Source organism: Camelus ferus, chromosome 19, assembly GCF_009834535.1.
Source record: "Camelus ferus isolate YT-003-E chromosome 19, BCGSAC_Cfer_1.0, whole genome shotgun sequence".
NCBI lineage: Eukaryota > Metazoa > Chordata > Mammalia > Artiodactyla > Camelidae > Camelus > Camelus ferus.
In genome coordinates, this window is record NC_045714.1 from 30931172 (window position 1) to 30948105 (window position 16934).

General features: G+C 45.5%; 1 protein-coding gene across 1 annotated transcript; it reads right to left on the minus strand.

Moving 5' to 3' along the window:
- Nucleotides 1–4117: 4117 nt before the first annotated feature.
- On the minus strand, nucleotides 4118–16271 carry BMP2 (bone morphogenetic protein 2). The gene is made up of 3 exons (XM_032461853.1): nucleotides 15081–16271; nucleotides 13565–13914; nucleotides 4118–6173 (listed from the first exon to the last, which is right to left on the minus strand). Exons 2-3 carry the CDS (start codon nucleotides 13905–13907, stop codon nucleotides 5329–5331), a joined length of 1188 nt encoding a protein of 395 aa, XP_032317744.1. The 5' UTR covers nucleotides 13908–13914; nucleotides 15081–16271; the 3' UTR covers nucleotides 4118–5328.
- Nucleotides 16272–16934: the final 663 nt, after the last annotated feature.

A 16934-nucleotide genomic window follows, 5' to 3' on the forward strand; every position in this document is an offset into this window, starting at 1 on the left:
TCTCTCATAGTGTTGTGGCCAAGCAGTTCCAGGGTAAATGCAGTCCAGATGAGAAGCTTTAAGCAATCGGAGGTTTGCAGAGAGGTCCCCTCGCAGGACACACCGCAGCGGGAATGAAGCCCTGGCGCTGCTGGGAGTGGGGCCCGGGGGGCGCGCGGGGCAAATGCGGGCTCCAAGTGGCCGTCAGGTCAGTGCCTGGGGCACCTCGGAGGGACCCAGCCCAAAATGTGGAGACTGAAACCAGATGATAAACCCAACGGATAAAACTTAGTAACTTACACACAGCATTTGGACCCCAGACAGGAATGAGTCAAAAAATTATCTCCCTGGGATGGAGATATACATACATATATATAAATATATGTGTGTGTGTGTATATATTATAGAGAAAAAAGAGAAAAAGAATATATATGTGTGTGTGTATGTCTATATTTATAAAGTGTGTATTTGAGATTAGAGATTCATTCATTCCAGCATTTCTTCAACAAATGCTCAAATCTGAGTTGCTTGTAAGAAACCTTCAAAGTGCTTCCCCGGAACAGGAAAATGAGGCTATTAAGCAGATGACTTTCTCTAGGGCATTTTGCTGAAAAGGAGAGACCAAGACAAAGTGATTTCTTTGCTGAGCCCCTTTGAGGGAAATCAGGTCTTTTTGCTTGTCCTAGCCTGAGCCCATTCATTTCAGCACCTTATTCGAAGCCATCCTTGGCATCACAAATTCCAATATCCACTAAATCAAACCTCAAATACCAGTTTGGGAAGCTATATATTACCCTCTAGGCTCAATGGTGCTGTGCAGTGAACTGTCTTAGAACTTGGGGGGGAAAAAAATCAAGCATCATTTTTAGTATAAACAAATGCTTCAAATGTATGACATCTATTTGCTGCCTTCAAAGGGAAAATTTTTAACTCAGACGCTTGGCACTCAGATCACACGGGATCAACTCAGTGGACTGACTTAAGCGTTAAACTTTTTAAAAGTACGTTAAGGGCTTGCACCTGCTCCCCCATCCACACAGATGTACTGACATGCATTTGACTGAACTGACTGCGTACGTGCCCAAGCAAGCCAGCCAAGCAGATTTTACAAGATAGGCAACCAAGTGTTTTCATGTCTGAGGGTGGCTCGAACACAAAATTGCCAGTCATCTTGTGGGGGGAAAAGAATGCCTTTGAAAAAAGTATTGAGGACATCATTTCATAGAAAATATGTCCAAAATGTCACCCCATGCACAGGATTTGTTTTTCTTTTCCATGCTCCTCCTTAGAGAGGGACCTAAACTCTGTCCAACTTTCTCCTGCTGTGATTGGGAAGAGTTCTTAGAGCCTTTCTCGCAACATGTAAGACCTTGGGCTGGTGGTTTAAGGACAGCTTCACCTGGGAGCGTGTCAGAAATGCAGAATCCCAGGCCCCGGCTCCGGACTCCTCGAACAGAACCCGTGTCATAACATGATCCCCGGGGCTCTGTGTACACGTTAACGTCGCATTCTCCCGCAGGCAGTACTGGTGATTTCGGCCGCACGTCAAAATCTAGGAAGTTTTATTTAGAGCATCGGTTCCCCTAGTGAGGTAGCAGTTCACTTTGAAGTTTGCAGGGCAGGGAGATGGTCAGAAAACTCTGCCCCAGAGAATACCATAAGGCTGTAATTTATGTCAGTGGGGTGGAGGAAAGAGGAAAAGCAATTTACCTGAGTGAAACAGACCTACATTTATCTCCCATTTTACTCTACCCACCCCCTGCAAAAAATAAAACAGAAAAGGAACAGAATAGCGCCGGGGCATTCTTACTTCTTTGTGGCTGCCCATCCATGTCACACTTAATCTACATTTAAATTGTTCTTTACTGCAAGGCTATGTTCTTTTTGCTTTATAATAGATTGGTGGTGGGGGTGGGGGTGGTTAGTGGCATCTAACATTCAGTGACCTGATATCTTAACACTAACATGACTCTAAATAGAAATACACTATTTTTAAAAGCGCTTTGAATTGCACAAATGATTTTTCTACCTCCAGTGAAAAATTGAGGAAAACAATATGGGACACTTCAGATTAGCTAGTATTATGTCCCTTGCTCCACAGACCAGCTTTAGAGATCACCTCTCCACTCTTGGCCTCTTAAGGTACAATTTAAAGCAGCAATTTGGGAGTTTGAGATTAACAAAAGTTAGCCACTATATATATATAAAAATAACATATATATTATATATATAGTATATATGTATATAATACTATATTTATATATATATAGCCACTATATATAAATATTATATATAATACTATAATATATATATTATACATACTATATAAATATACATATTTTAAAAATAAAGCAGCAATTGGAGTAGAAATTATGAAAAACTGGAAACAGATAAATTTGTAAACCACTCATCTTCCTCCTCCCCAGTTTTGAAGGCAAAAAATAAATAAATAAACAGAGCAACCTGGGCCTGCCATACAGGGTAAATCCATGCCAGGGAGGCACACGCAGCCCAGACAGGCACCAAATCAGATGACACAATTCAAATCAATGAAAGGTGATCTCCCCAAATTCAGAAACTTTCTGCATTTTGTTTTTAAAAAACCAACTCTAAAAGGATCCAAAGGTTCCTACAGAATAGTGACTGAAGATTCAAGAAGACAGTCAGTCAGTGTCATGGGGTTAGTTAAGACACTTTCTTCTGCAGAATGAAGGACATGAGCAAAAATGCAAGAAACGGAGAATATATGTCAGATATTGTTTCTCAAATGAGCTGCCAAGAGGTCAGAGTCCTCAACTCTTGCAAATCTCTGAAACCAAACAGAAAATGCCATCATCTATATATGTAATACATATTATGTGTATCTTCATATGCTTCATATGTATATTTATATATATTACATGTCTCTATATTTACAGATATATTTGTGTATATATTTCTGTATTTACACATTTGTATATATATTTACACATATATTTGTATATATATTTATATATATTACACATATATGTCTATATAGATTTATACAGGTGTATATATCATGCAAGAGAACCCATTTGAGAACCATTTTAACCAAGACAATCAGAACCAATGAAGCAGAGACGTAGAAGGGATGAAACTGCCATTGTAGGGAAATTCTTGTGCTGTTCTTTCACATTCTCATCTAGAGGCTTTGGAGGTGAGAAAACATAATTTTTTAAGATGCGAAGACTGTGTGGGGGACAGAGGCGATCTCACCCTCCACACATGGGTGTGGTACCAATGATACACAAGAACAACAGGATAGGGATAAAAAGAAACAAAAAGACTTTAAAAGTGGAAGGGGTAAAAGAGAACTCCTCTGAATTTAAAAGTGTGATCTACATCATCTCAAAATAAACGCTAAACCTATCACACCCAAAATGTAACCCAAAATGTAACATGGTCGTCACAAGTTAATTCCTGGGAAGAACTGATGATAACAGTCTTGTCCTTTACCACTCTTTCTTTTGGGGGGGGCGGGTAATTCTAAAGCAGTGCTAGGAAAGGAAGTTAGAACAAGGCCTCACCAATCACAGAAGGATCAGAGGTGACACAAAGTCCCAGGAACTGACCTTAAGACACTTCCAGTAAAATAGTGGGGGAGCGTTCTGGGTTCCCTGGCCACGCAAACAGACCCACCGAACCCCTTCTTGGGTCTGATTCCAACCTGAGCACAGAAGCCCTGCCACTGCGAAGTGTTCATTCTGAGCGGCCTAATTTGGCTTCATTCTGTTTGGGCTTTCGTCCAGTTGGCAGATGTCCTTGCAGAGTCTGATCTCAGACACTTTCCCTTTCTAATTTTTTGGCACAGTCGCTCCTGTTACACAGCATATCATCTCTGAAACTTTATCTTGGCTTCCCCAGGTTCTGCTTGTTTTGGAGCTTCGGTTTTTCTCTTAAATCTTTCTGCCCTGAAGAGGTTCATGTGAAACGCTAAACCATTGATATTCCCAGGAATGATCCAAGGACTTGCCTGCAAATTTCCAACCATTCCTCGCTCGTCCCTACTTTTCTCCATGAACAAGTAACCTCAGAAGCAAAACACGCAAACACAAGGTAATCTTTGTGAACGCCGTACAAATGCACCATTTTATCTTACAGGTTGGACTTTATAGAATGAGATGCCAGAGCTTTGATATTTATTATCTGAAATAGGTTTAACATTTGGAGAAATGTGTTCAAACACACAACCTTGGGAAGAAAAGCAAGCTGATCCAACAGAGGACAGGGGTGGGAGGAAAACACTGATGGGCACAGGTTTGCTGTGTGTTGGGCAAAGTGAGAAAACCGAGTCTTTCTAAGCGTAAAGGGCCCCCAGGTGAGGCAAAAGGTAACTAGAAATTAATTTCCAATTCTTCATGAGGGCCATTAGATACCAATTTTAAATATACATGACCACAATATCATTAATGATGAAATCTTACGTTTTATTTAATACTTTGGCCAGACCAGCCCCTTTGAAGGCGTCACTAGTTTAGGAAAGAAGAACAAACCATCATTCACTTCCCTGCAGGTTCATTGTTTGCCTAATTATTTCTATCTGTCCTGCTTTATTCTTTCTGCAAATTAAGGGGTGGGGGAAGGGTTTCTAGATCAGATCAGCAATGTCTGGTTCTTATCCAAATATTCCACCTAATAAGGACGTAAGTTCTCATGGACTGGACAATCACTCTGCAACATTCCTGAGAATTGAATAATATAATAATCTTGAAAGTCAGCAGAGTGGATTATCCACTTTTTTTTTTCTGGACTTGAACTTGTGACCTTAACAGTAGCACTGCAAAAAAAAAAAAAAAAAAAAAGCAAATGTGCTAAGCACTTTGCCAGAGTAACCTTCCATGTAGACTTTTCATCTTAAATACACACAACTGAAAACTACAATTTTTTTGGAAAATTATGTACAAACCCAATACTTCTTTTGATTACATATAAATACAAATTAGCTATTTTTCCTAAAAAGTGGTTATAATAGTAAATAAATACAAAATAAATCTGACCATTATACTTCATGTGCTGGGGTTGAACCCATATAAAATGTACAACTAAATACATTTTAAAAATCTTTAAGGAATAATTCTCTGATTAAAATATTTGTTTTCCCAACTTCTTTTTGTAGATATAAATATATTTTCAAAATAGCTGTGTTTTTTTTTTTTCTCCATTCCATTCCATAAATAAAGTCTTCATTGGGAAATATTAAAGTGTCAACTTGGTTTTGTTTTTTTTTGGTTTTTTTTTTTTTGTTTTTTTTACTTTTTTCTAAAATATATATATATATATATATATATATATATATATATATATATATATTTATTTTCTTTTGCTGCGCTAACGACACCCACAACCCTCCACAACCATGTCCTGATAGTTCTTTAATACCACCTTTTCATTTTCATCAAGGTACAGCATGGAGATGGCGCTGAGTTCCGTGGGGACACAGCATGCCTTGGGAATCTTAGAGTTCACTGAGTTGACCAACGTCTGGACGATGGCATGGTTAGTGGAGTTCAGGTGATCGGCCAGGGGAAAGGGACACTCTCCGTGGCAGTAAAAGGCATGATACCCCGGGGGGGCCACGATCCAGTCATTCCAGCCCACGTCACTAAAGTCCACGTACAAAGGGTGTCTCTTACAGCTGGACTTAAGGCGTTTCCGCTGTTTGTGCTTCGCTTGGCGCTTTTCTCTCTTGTGGAGGGGGTGTCCCTTCCCATCGTGGCCGAAAGTTACTAGCAGGGGCCTGATCTGTGACCAGCTGTGCTCATCTGGGTGCAAAGACCTGCTAATCCGAACATGCCTCCTGGAGGCCCCGTGGCCCTCCTCCGGGTGGGCCACTTCCACGACAAAGCCGTGGTTGGCCAGCCCCTGCGAGGTCCACCTCATCACCGCGGGGGTGACGTCAAAACTCTCCCACCTGCTGGCGTTCGGGGTCACCAGCCTGGTGTCCAAGAGTCTGGTCACCGGGAACTTCGAGCTGGCTGTCGCAGGTTTCAGAATTTCATAAATATTAATTCGATGATGGAAACTGCTATTGTTTTCCAAAGTTTCCTGCATCTGTTCCCGAAAGACTTGAAGTTCTGCCGAGGTGACAAACTCTTCAGTGGGGATAGAAGTCAAATTAAAGAAGAATCGCCGGGTTGTTTTTCCACTCGCTTCTGGTAGTTCTTCCAAAGATTCTAATTTGAGATGAAGAAGGGGGGAAAAAAAGTCATTCAGTAAGACAAGTAAAGACAATCTGACGGAACACGAGGATTTACGAACCTCACTTCGGGGTTTGATTTAACCCACGTAGAAGTCTGCAACCAGAAAATTTAAATTTCCCCTTTAGATAAAAAAGGATTCTCCCTTTTCTGTACATTTATGCCAACATGCCTACCAGGAAACAAAATTTCACAATTCATTGTTATGCTTTTAATCCAACACATGAATACTGCTTCCAGGTGGCTGTAATAATGGGGGAGATGGTGAAGCATTTCTTTGGAATTCACAGACTTTAGGGCAAAAAAAAAAAAAGAAAAAAAAGTCAGCACTATAGTTAGTCGAGGTCTAATGAGTGAGGATTTGAGGAAATTATTGCATTTCTTAAAAAGAAAAAGGCTTTAATGTCAATCCCTTAAGCGGTATTCTAAAACATTACTCTGCAATTTAGATGATTTACAAATCTCGATATACAGATTTCAGTTTCCTAATTAAAGACTCTGAAACTCAACATCAGCGATGACATTTTGCAAAGTACACCCTACTATTTTACTCAAAAGTCCAGAGACAAAGGCATTTATAGGGATCTACTTCTTTGGGAACGTAAGGGTGGTACCAGGACACTGTAGTAATTAAGGCTAGACAATTTCAAGAGAAATAACTTCCCAGCTCTGTTCTCTCACCTCCTTATGACCTCAAAAATCAAAATCTCATTTCAGATGCTTCTGGAAGAAAAAAGTGACTCTCCTTTGCTTGTAATTCCCTTATCTTTTAAAAAAAATAAGCCTTATTAAAAATATACACCTATTCAATAATAGGCTGTAGGATAGAAATAAAACCCAAAAAAAGTATAAAAATCTTCAGAAATACCATTATGATATTCACAATCCAAGGGTTAATCTATTACAGAATAATCATTTTATATCTATTATCATTATTTCAAAATAGTCATTCAGTGGCCTATACATAAAAGTTCTTTCTGATTTAAAATACTGGAATTTCAATTTTAAGGAGTACTGTTTTTGAAGTAAACAATAAAACATAACACATCACATTGAATGTTGCGCGGTCTGCAAATCATCAAAGGTACACATTACCATTAAACTGAGAGTAAACAGCACTGGAATCTGACCTATCTGGGTTTATTTTCTTCTAGCTTTACCACATCCTGTCATCTCGCTGTCCACAGATTTCACCTGCTTCATTCAGGATCCAACCTGAGTGCGAACAAAGTCTATCTGGCCATATTTCCATGTCATCACCCTAAGAGGAAACCCTATTTTCATTCATTTTATGATTGCATTTCTCCTAAACCCCATAGTTATGCCTTGCTCACAGAACTGAGATGCCTCAGCAGAGGACAATCACATCAGATCACTCGCTCAAAGGTTCTACCGGTGTGAACCTTCACCGTCAAAGCAACAGTCACCACTGCAAGCTAAGTGAAAAGCCAGAGGTCAACAGGGGCAGTTTATACCGAATTATGGAGGAATGCTTTAATGCGACGCTTCTCCAACTCTAACCTTCAAGCACAACACCTCAGACGCCTTAAATCTTCAAAAGCAGATTCTGATTCAGTGGGTGAGTCGAGGGTGGTGCCGAGATTCAGCATTTCTAGCCAGCTCGCAGGCGAGGGGATGCTGTGTGCTGCTGAAGCGCCCTTTGAGCGTAAAGGCTTTAAAGGATGTTTTCACATTCAAGTATCCATTGCCAGAAATGTATTTTTTGTTAAATAATATAAAAATGAATAGATGAACCGTTAGCATCGGCCAAAAAATACGAGTTGAGGCCATAGGTGAGCAGCAGACTCATAACAGGAAGATCTAAACCTCAGGTACTTGGACAGGGAGCCATCAGGCCTGGGAGCGGGTTCTCCACCAGCACCTGGTGCCCGCACACCTGCACCTGGAGGGGTACCTTTCGGGAGCCGAGCACACTCTAAACCCCACTGTCAGCTAATGGTACTCAGGGCCAGGCACTATTTTTAAAATAATCCTCCCACCAATCTAACCAGGGCTCTCCTTTGTGGCTTTGAGTATCAAGGACTGTGTTTAGCCCTTTCTTTCCCCTCCTCCCTGCAACTCAGGAGCCCTCTGATGTTTCTGCTGAAGGCTTTCTTGCAGCAGAGAAGCCACCAGCTAGCAGAGGGAAAAGAAGTGTACAAAAATCAGCGGCGTCCTCTAGACATGATGACACAAAGCCTGACTGGGACCCGGGCGACGGACTTCGCTGATACCAGCACACCTAAAAGCATACTCTTTTCTTTGAAAGAAGGGGAAGAAAGGCACATTATGCAGGGCATTTGCTGAACAGCAGGGTTAACAAAGGTGCCCAAAGAAATCACGATTACAACAAAACTGAATTCAAATCCATAAAAAAAGAAATTATAAACACACACACACAGAGCCAGGATAAAGATGAAGAAACAATCTCCAATGCAAGCCTGAGAGACAAGTAAACAAAGTAAAGAAGATGGGTATAAAAGTGGCATAAAATGGAGCAATAATCCTCCAAAAAGACCAATTAAAGACGGAATTATATAAAACTGCCACCATTCAACTGGATTTAACATAAAAAAGCAATTTCACGTGCTTCAAAATCTCATTGGAGGTAAGTGGCAAAAAGGATAATCACTTGCAAAGGAAAAAAAATTACACTATTAAAATATTAACAAGTAAAGTGAAGATCCTTCTCCAATTTTGCAGCTTCATCTCAGTCAACCTAATCCCTGAAGGACCCGTGTCCCTCCTTAATACAAAGGCCTCCATGACAACACCCCTGACTGCAGACTCAGGTCACAAGAGATAAGTCAGAAGGTCACAGGAACCCCCAAACCCAAGAGAACAACTGGCCAAGGTTAGGGCACCTACCACCCTTTCCTTTGATCTGCAAGGGAGCATGAATTGTCTCTTGAAGAGAGAAAAGAATCAGAACCCGTCTGCAAGGAAGTAAAGAAAAAAAGCTGCAAACCATCACATCAAGCCGGGGAATTCTGAAAATACGGCCATTTACCTAAATAGGTAATGTATGCTTTTTTGGAGGCTTATACAGTTATTAATTCTCTGTAAATAACCTTTGTTGAGTAAGCTGCACTTGCCAAGGGATTTGAGGATTCCAGCCTGTCTTAGACATGGGTTCCTGAACTTCTAAGTTCTTATCCAAATAGACGCAACTATGGCTGCAAAAATGAGAGAAAGTAAAGAAAAATAAGGTAACAATGACATTCGACCTCTCCTCCAAAAGTGAAGTTCTAATTTAATCATCCACACTGCCAATTATTCTTCTGCAGCTAACTAATCCAAAAGATGGACTGATTCCCTTCGCTAGCATGGGTCTGCCTAGCCTCTCATCCCTAGACCAAGGGAGAATAGGACATAAGGAAGGAAGTCACCACGACCATGACTGAATGCCTGTTTGTGCCAAGTGTGGCACTAAGAATTTGATATCAATTATCTTACGATGAATTGATTAGAGAGGAACTATGACTAGCTCCATCTCGGAAATGAAATAGTTGGAGCTCAGAGAGGTTTGGTGACTTTCCTAAGGTCACAGAGCTAGTAAGTGAAGAGCATAGCTATGAACTTGAGTCTACAGCAGGTCCCAAGTTTCTGGCCACTAGACGGCACCATCTAACATAGGGGAGGAGACAAAAACTCAAGCAAAAGCCAAAACTAGTAGAGGTAGATTTATATTTAATACAAGGATAACCAGAGTGTGAGTTCTGTCCCAACTAAAGGGATAGAAATATACTCCCAAGAATGGTGGAGAGAGCAGAGAAAATTAAGTAAGCAGAAAAGTAGGGTGGCAGGGACCCCTGGGACACACAGATCTTGTCTGGAACCAAGATCTTGATATTTTGTGGCTGACTTTAGTCCAACAGCATAACGAGTTTTAGCAAAAAGTGAGCTGTCATTATATTTTGAGAACTTGGCAACACTCTTTGGACCAAAAAATGCCCGTTAAGGAAACAACAACAGAAACCTGGGAATGTTCTAGCAAATCAGTAAGGTTGGAAATCGCTACCCTGAAATAAAAGTAGCAGAGGATAATAAAGAATATTTTCCACAATATAAAATAATGATAACAGAATGGATATATCAAGGCGGAAAAAAAAAAGATAAATTACAAAAGGTTAAAATGAATCAGCTAAAAAACAAAGACAACAAAGGTGGCAGCTAAAAAAGCAAGGTCACGGTCATTCACCCTGATTTGGCCTCTGCCCACCCTGAGCTCCAGCACCTTTGGAATGACCCAGTACCCTCTTGCTGTTGTCTACTTCGTGAAATACACAAAGAGCAACTCTAGAAGGAGACAAAACAGCCCAATGAGAAGGGGTCAAGAGGGAAGAGAAAGGAAACATTTAAAAAAAAAAGTAGCAGAGAAAACGTTAGTCCAAGAACTATCACTGGGCACAAAGCTTCCATCTCTATGAGCATTTCCAAACAGAATGCCTGTTCTACCTAATGGGGCCCTTTGTAATTACACTGAGATAACCTGAGGATACCAGGGAAGCACCCCAGGTGAGCACTTGGTGGCTTCCCAGGTGTATGCATCCAAATCCTTTAGCTGCACTGGGAATCTGTGATACAAGTGCTCCTTCACAGGGCAATGGTTGTTTCTTGAATTTTCCTTTTAAGTGGATATGGTCACGAAAATTACACTTATGGGAACAGGATTCATTTCTATTTCAAAGCTTTATTCATACATGCAAATAATTCAGTTATTTCGTGCAAAACAAGAACTGCGTCCTTCAGAGTCTGGAGAGTGGTCCTTCCATATTCCAATCCGACAAGAAAGTATAAAGATTTTTTTTTTTTGTGGGGCCAGTGAAGCCAACCAATTTCCATGTGTTTTTAACTGCAAGTGAAGCACAAAACGCTCTTTCCAGTTGGAGAAGTGACTTTTCTGCCCTCAGTGGCAGCTTTGAAAGGCCTACGCAGCTGAAACACTCTGTAACAACTTTGGAAAATAATTTTTGCAGCCCTTAGGCTCTCCTGAATAAAAGCCGCTGTAGAAAGGACTAGACAAAATTTAATAGGAGAAATGACAACTGGTAATTTCTGTGTCAGGCCACCTACCACATGTAGTCCCAACTATCTTCACACATTGGTTGAGAAAACTCTATTATGGTATCTCTTGTCTTGTATTTCACCAAATCGCCCAGATCCCACCCACAGACAACACCAACAGGTAATTCATATAATCAGGTCCTTTGATCCTTTACCAAAGAAATGTCCATGAAGGCTCTATGAACCAAATTCTGCTCTTAAGCCTGCAGCCTTAATCACATGGTTTATTAAAAGATTTTTTTTTTTTTTTTTAGTGCCATGCATGGCACAGGATGTTTATAAAAACCAAATCCTGGGTTACACAAAAATGACATGGTCTTCAAAAAAGGGCAATTTGTAGCCTAATGATAGTCATAATAAGAAAAGAGGTAGACTCGTTGAAATTTGGGACAATTATTACGTAGCTTTTCTCTAAGCCATCTAAATGCATCGTGATCTGAAGTTACTGGCAAGTTGATTTTAAGCAGTTGGTAACTTCTGTAGTATTCTGCACATAACATTTACACTTTAAAAGATATAAATTCTGACATAAACTCAAGCATGCTACTTAAGTTTAAAGAGCACACGTATTTAATTTCTAGGCTGTTTAGCGATCAAGCCACTTTTAGAGGAAGGAGAAATATATATGCAGACTTCACTGATGGAATCCTCATGCAACTGACTGTTTTAGGTGTCAAATGACTTGAATGGTCTTTTAAGTTCTAAGAGACACACAGTACCTTCTCGGCCTTAAAAATAAAGACTGGTTTCCATGCTATATCACCAGGAGAGGTGGCTGAAATAGCTATTCTTACTACTTTTCTATCCAGGAAAACAGTTCTAATCAGCATTGGCTGGGGATGACGAACGGAATCTATAATCACCCCAAGGTTATGAGGATAGAATGTACATAAACAAAAACATTCCTACATGACAACAGACAACTTCTGCTTCCAGTGGACGAATCCTGAAGTTATAAAATGAGCTCTTATTTCATTTCAAATCTGATTTCTGCGAGCAGGGGGCAGCCCAGTTAGAAATGTGCTGGAAAATGAGCTGATCATCAATTCAGTGCCCCTCTTCGCTGAAGAAGTACCTTTTGTTATGTGACCCACCTTTGGGACTCCTTCCCACTATCAAGAGCTGTTCTCACAAATATGTCATCCTTCACACTGGGAGAAAATCCCTGGCTGTGACATTCCTGATTTGTTCATATCAAAGCATAGATTTCCACTTGAAATTGACCACCTCAGCCGGGCAAGGCAAGAAAAAGAGAACTACACACCCAGTTCCCCAATATGCTACAAGTAGTTTGTGATACACAACTTTGGACCCTTCTCTAGAACTCAAAGGAACCCGGGCTCTGTTTAGAATGTGTTAAGCCAGAGGGACATTTAAAATTGTAGAAAAAGAATTGAAGTGGAACATGTTTTTGACTAATTGCCCTAAGAACTCAGGTACAACAGATCTCAAAAGCTGCTCTAAGATATTTCAAATCTACTAAATGCCTTTCTGATGAAACAAGCAGAAATATCCTACCTTAGAAAAACCACATCTAGTATCATAAAAGAAAAAAAAAGCCCACATTTCAATGCACATGAAGGAAAGCAGGCAGCTGCTGCAAAAGCTTTTATCTGAAGGCTGCTAGCCTTGTCTCTACTCCGGAGTTCATCTCAGATTTAAGCACAAGACAAGAAAGTCATTGTGGACACAGTAAGATTGATTGTGGAATTGATCTCCCACGAGGATTAGATAGGGATTTGAAATCTTGCAAACCAGGCCCAGATCTACTGTAAATTAGAAAGACTTTGGGGCCCTGGGCTTTGATTTTTCAATACTATCTCTGAAAATTCTGCCCTTGGCCCTGTCTAGCCTGAAACCCTGGCTTAAGCAAGAGAAGCAGATTTATAGAGCAAAGGCTTCCCAACAGACGTAAAGGGATCCCAGTCTGCCCCTCTCCTTCTCATTCCTCCCCTATGGAATTCTTGCACGTTTAGCTGACTAGGGGCATGCCTTTTGCCCTCATCTTCCCCATCACTTGATTTCTCTCCAGTTCCTGGAGGAGGAGTCTCTCTTCTGGCTGCAAGCCAGGAAAAGGGTGCGGATTTACCAAAGGGGAATCCCTGGCTCCCCCCTGCCAACAGGCAGTGCATTAAAGCCAGGTTCCGAAAGGTTCTTCCAGAGGCAGAAATGGAAACTTCTGCAGCGCCCTGGCCAAGCTGCCCTTCCAGGGACGCCCGCAGTTTGCCCACGGTGGGGCGCTTTGCGGGAGGACTCCCCGCCTCCGTCTCCGTCCCCAGCACCCGGGCTCCACGCCTCACCTTCGTGGTGGAAGCTGCGCACGGTGTTGGCGAGGCTGGCGGCCCTCTCCAGCCGGTGGTCCGGGGCGAGCGCGCCCGGCTGGCCCGAGTGCCGGCGGTACAGGTCCAGCATGTAGGGGGGCACTACGGCGTCCCTGCTGGGGGTGGGTCTCTGCTTTAGGCCGAACATGCTGAGCAGCCGCAACTCGAACTCACTCAGAACGTCGTCTGACGGCTGGGACGAGGAGGGGCCAGCAGACGCCGCGAACTTCCTCCGGCCCAGCTCGGGAATGAGGCCGGCCGCGCCGCCCAGGAGGACCTGGGGAAGCAGCAACGCTAGAAGACAGCGGGTCCCGGCCACCATGGTCGACCTGCGGACAGGGCCGACGTGAGTCACGGAGTTCCACGCCCAGCCCTCCCCTCTTCCGCCCCCGCGGCCCCGGTTCCCGCGTGGTCCACTTTGCCTCCTCCTCCAGGGTGCCCACCTGACTTACAACACTCACGGGGATGCGTCAGAGGAGCTGAAGCTCGGACGTTTGGGAGAATGGAAGACCCCTAGTTCCAGGGCCAGGTGGCTTTTCCTCTCCCGTCCTGTTCTCAATCTGTCTGACAAAATTTGTCCGTCCCCCACCCCCACCCCTCGTCAATGACTGTCACCTTTGTGTGTGTGTGTGTGACACTCGCGCTGACAGCCAATGCAGGAGACCTGGGGAAACCACCGCTTGGTCTGACACCTCTCTGTCTCCTAAACTAACCCAAACACACACTGCCCAGCGCTCGCTTGCATATAAACACGCACAAATGGTGCATGTGACTTCCTTAGAGGCACCGTATAGGACTTCCTGGTACACACGGTCTATAACTTCCAGAGCCAGTAAACTCAAGGGCACAACTTCCGAAGTCACTTGCCACCTGTGGCCCACGCCTCTAACTTCAGAGGTGTCAGGGCAAGCACTCCATTCCCAACCTCCCCCACCCCATGCAGTCAAGAAACACATGTGTCTTCCTAAGATTACGTAGATGACTAATATCTATTAATTCACGTGTCAGTACAAGGTGGCACTTAAGAACTGCCCCCTCGCATCCCTGGAAACAAACAGGGAGAATCACAACTTCTAATATTTCCCAAATGGGACGCGACTCTGAGTTCAAAGATCAGGTCTCACGGAAAACTTCAAGTTAGAAAGGATCAGAATGGCAAGGCGTACAGGTTGGCCGCTAACGGGTGGAATCCAGGGGCCACCCTCTCGAAGTGATTTCTTTGAGACTTTAAAAAAAAAAATCATCTAAGTGTTAACAGCCCTAATAAACTGAAGAGGGGGGAGGGAGGAGGGGTGGAGGAGTGCGAGCCAGGAGGGCAAAGCCGACGGTCGCCAGGGGCGGTAGGATGGGGGCATCCCCGCAGGGGCTCGGCTGCACGTGGACCAGCGCTATTTACCTCCGGGCCGGGCCTGGACCTGGGGAAGGGCTCAGCCGCCGAGGCTGCCCGGGCCCCGCGCCCACCCCCAAGCCCCGGGCCCTGGCCCACGTCGTCTACCTTTAGGAGACCGCAGACCGTCTAAGAAGCACGCGGGGACACGTCCATTGAAAGAGCCTCCACATGGAAAAAGCTCTGGCTGAAGGACCTGGCGCAGGGACCGGGTTCCCTTCCTTCGCCGCCGCCTTCTCCTCCCGGGTGCCGGCCGGGCTGTCCCTGTCCTCACGCGGGGAACGGCGTCTCCGGGTCGGGCCCAGCGGAGGAGTGGACGGGCGGCGGGGTTCGCAGGCGGTGAGGCTGTGTCCGCTGGGGCAGAGGCACCGGCGCGAAGTAGGGAGCGTAAGTTATTCTCCCTGCAAGTTCAAGACGTCTCCAGCCAAGTGCTGACACACAACAACAGCGAGCAGGGGGAGGAGTGCGGGGCAAGGAAGGGAAGGGAGAAAGGAAAAGCTGGTGCTGTCGTTGTCCTTAGGCACCAGCGCCCGCGGGACGCGTGGCCCCGCGTGGGGCCGGCTCCGGGACTCGGGGGTCGAGGGTCGGGCGCTCGGCGCTAGCTCCGCCGCGGCCCATGGCTCGGGCCAGCCATCCTGGGCGACGCCGGGTCCGGGGAAGGGCGCAGCGGCGATCTCGGGGCCGGGCGAGCTGCCCCCCCGCATCACTCTGCCTTCCTCCAGCGCACCCCCATTAGCGCTAGCCAGTTGAAACCACCGCGGGTCCGGCGCTCCGTCGTCCTCCGGCGCATTCTTCGGCGAGTCGAGCCGAGTCCCGGGCCGCCGAGGCGGGTGGCTGTGCTCTCCCCTCGCTCTCCTCGCCCTGGGGCCAAGCCGCTGTGCCCTTTGTGGCCAGCCTGGGGTCCGATCACACCTCGGCCGGCGCGTCTCAGGCCCCCGAGCTCCGGCGGGAGGTGATCGGCATCGCGGCGCTTGGGCTCGGCTCCCGGCTCCCCAGCGCTCAGCGCGCCGGTCTTCGGCTCTGGCGCGGCCGGGGCAGCCGAGGCCACGGCGCAGTGGCGCGCACGGCCGGGCGCTCTAACCCGCGGGGTCTGCGGGCGCGGGTGCCTCGGAGCCCCCAGTAATCCGCGAGGCGCTCGCCCCGAGGTCGTTCCGGTGGGCGGCGGAGCCTGCGGCGGCTGGTGTCCGGCGGAGGCTGCCAATCCCCGGCGGGGTGTGGGAAGCGGAGCGGCGGGCGCAGCGCAAGCCGGGCGCAGCGCTGCGCGGCGGGGCGAGGACTCCGGCGGCGGCGGCGGCGGCGGCGGCGCCGTGGCGCGGCGCTCGCGGCTTTTAAAGGGGACGCCGCCTGCCGCCTGCCGTCTCCCTCCCGGCCCAGGCCGAACACCTCCCCCTCGGTGGCGCGGCTCGCCGGGGATCCCCGAGCGGGCGGGAGCAGCGCGCAGGGGTGTGGACGGCGCGCCGGGGCCGCCGCGGCGGGGTGGGGCCGAGGGCGGGAACCCGCGGCCGCCGAGGGGGCGCTCGCGCCTCCAGCCCCTGCCCTCCAAGGGGAGAGCCGCTGGAGCGCCGGCCCTGCGCTGGGACTACCGGGGCGAAATCTGGGACAAAGTCGGGCCTTATTTCCCCACCCGGCCCGTTATTCAACTTTCAGTTTGAAGGTTTTCGGTAATAGATGGTTAAAAAAGAAAAGAAAGAAGAGAAGAACTCGACCAAGTTACAAGGCATCTTGGCATAGGCTTGGGGTACACACTTATGTGTTTCCCCGAGGTGGGAGGTGAATTAAAGAAAGACTGGAGACTGGATACTGGGTGTTACTTCAACTTTAACGCACACAGACCTATGTATCTTCATATGTAAATGTATTTATATAAATGTGCACGTATTTTATTCCAATAAGTATAGAAGTAATATACAAATATACACGTGTATGTCTCTATAAATGTATTCATATATGTAAATATATTCT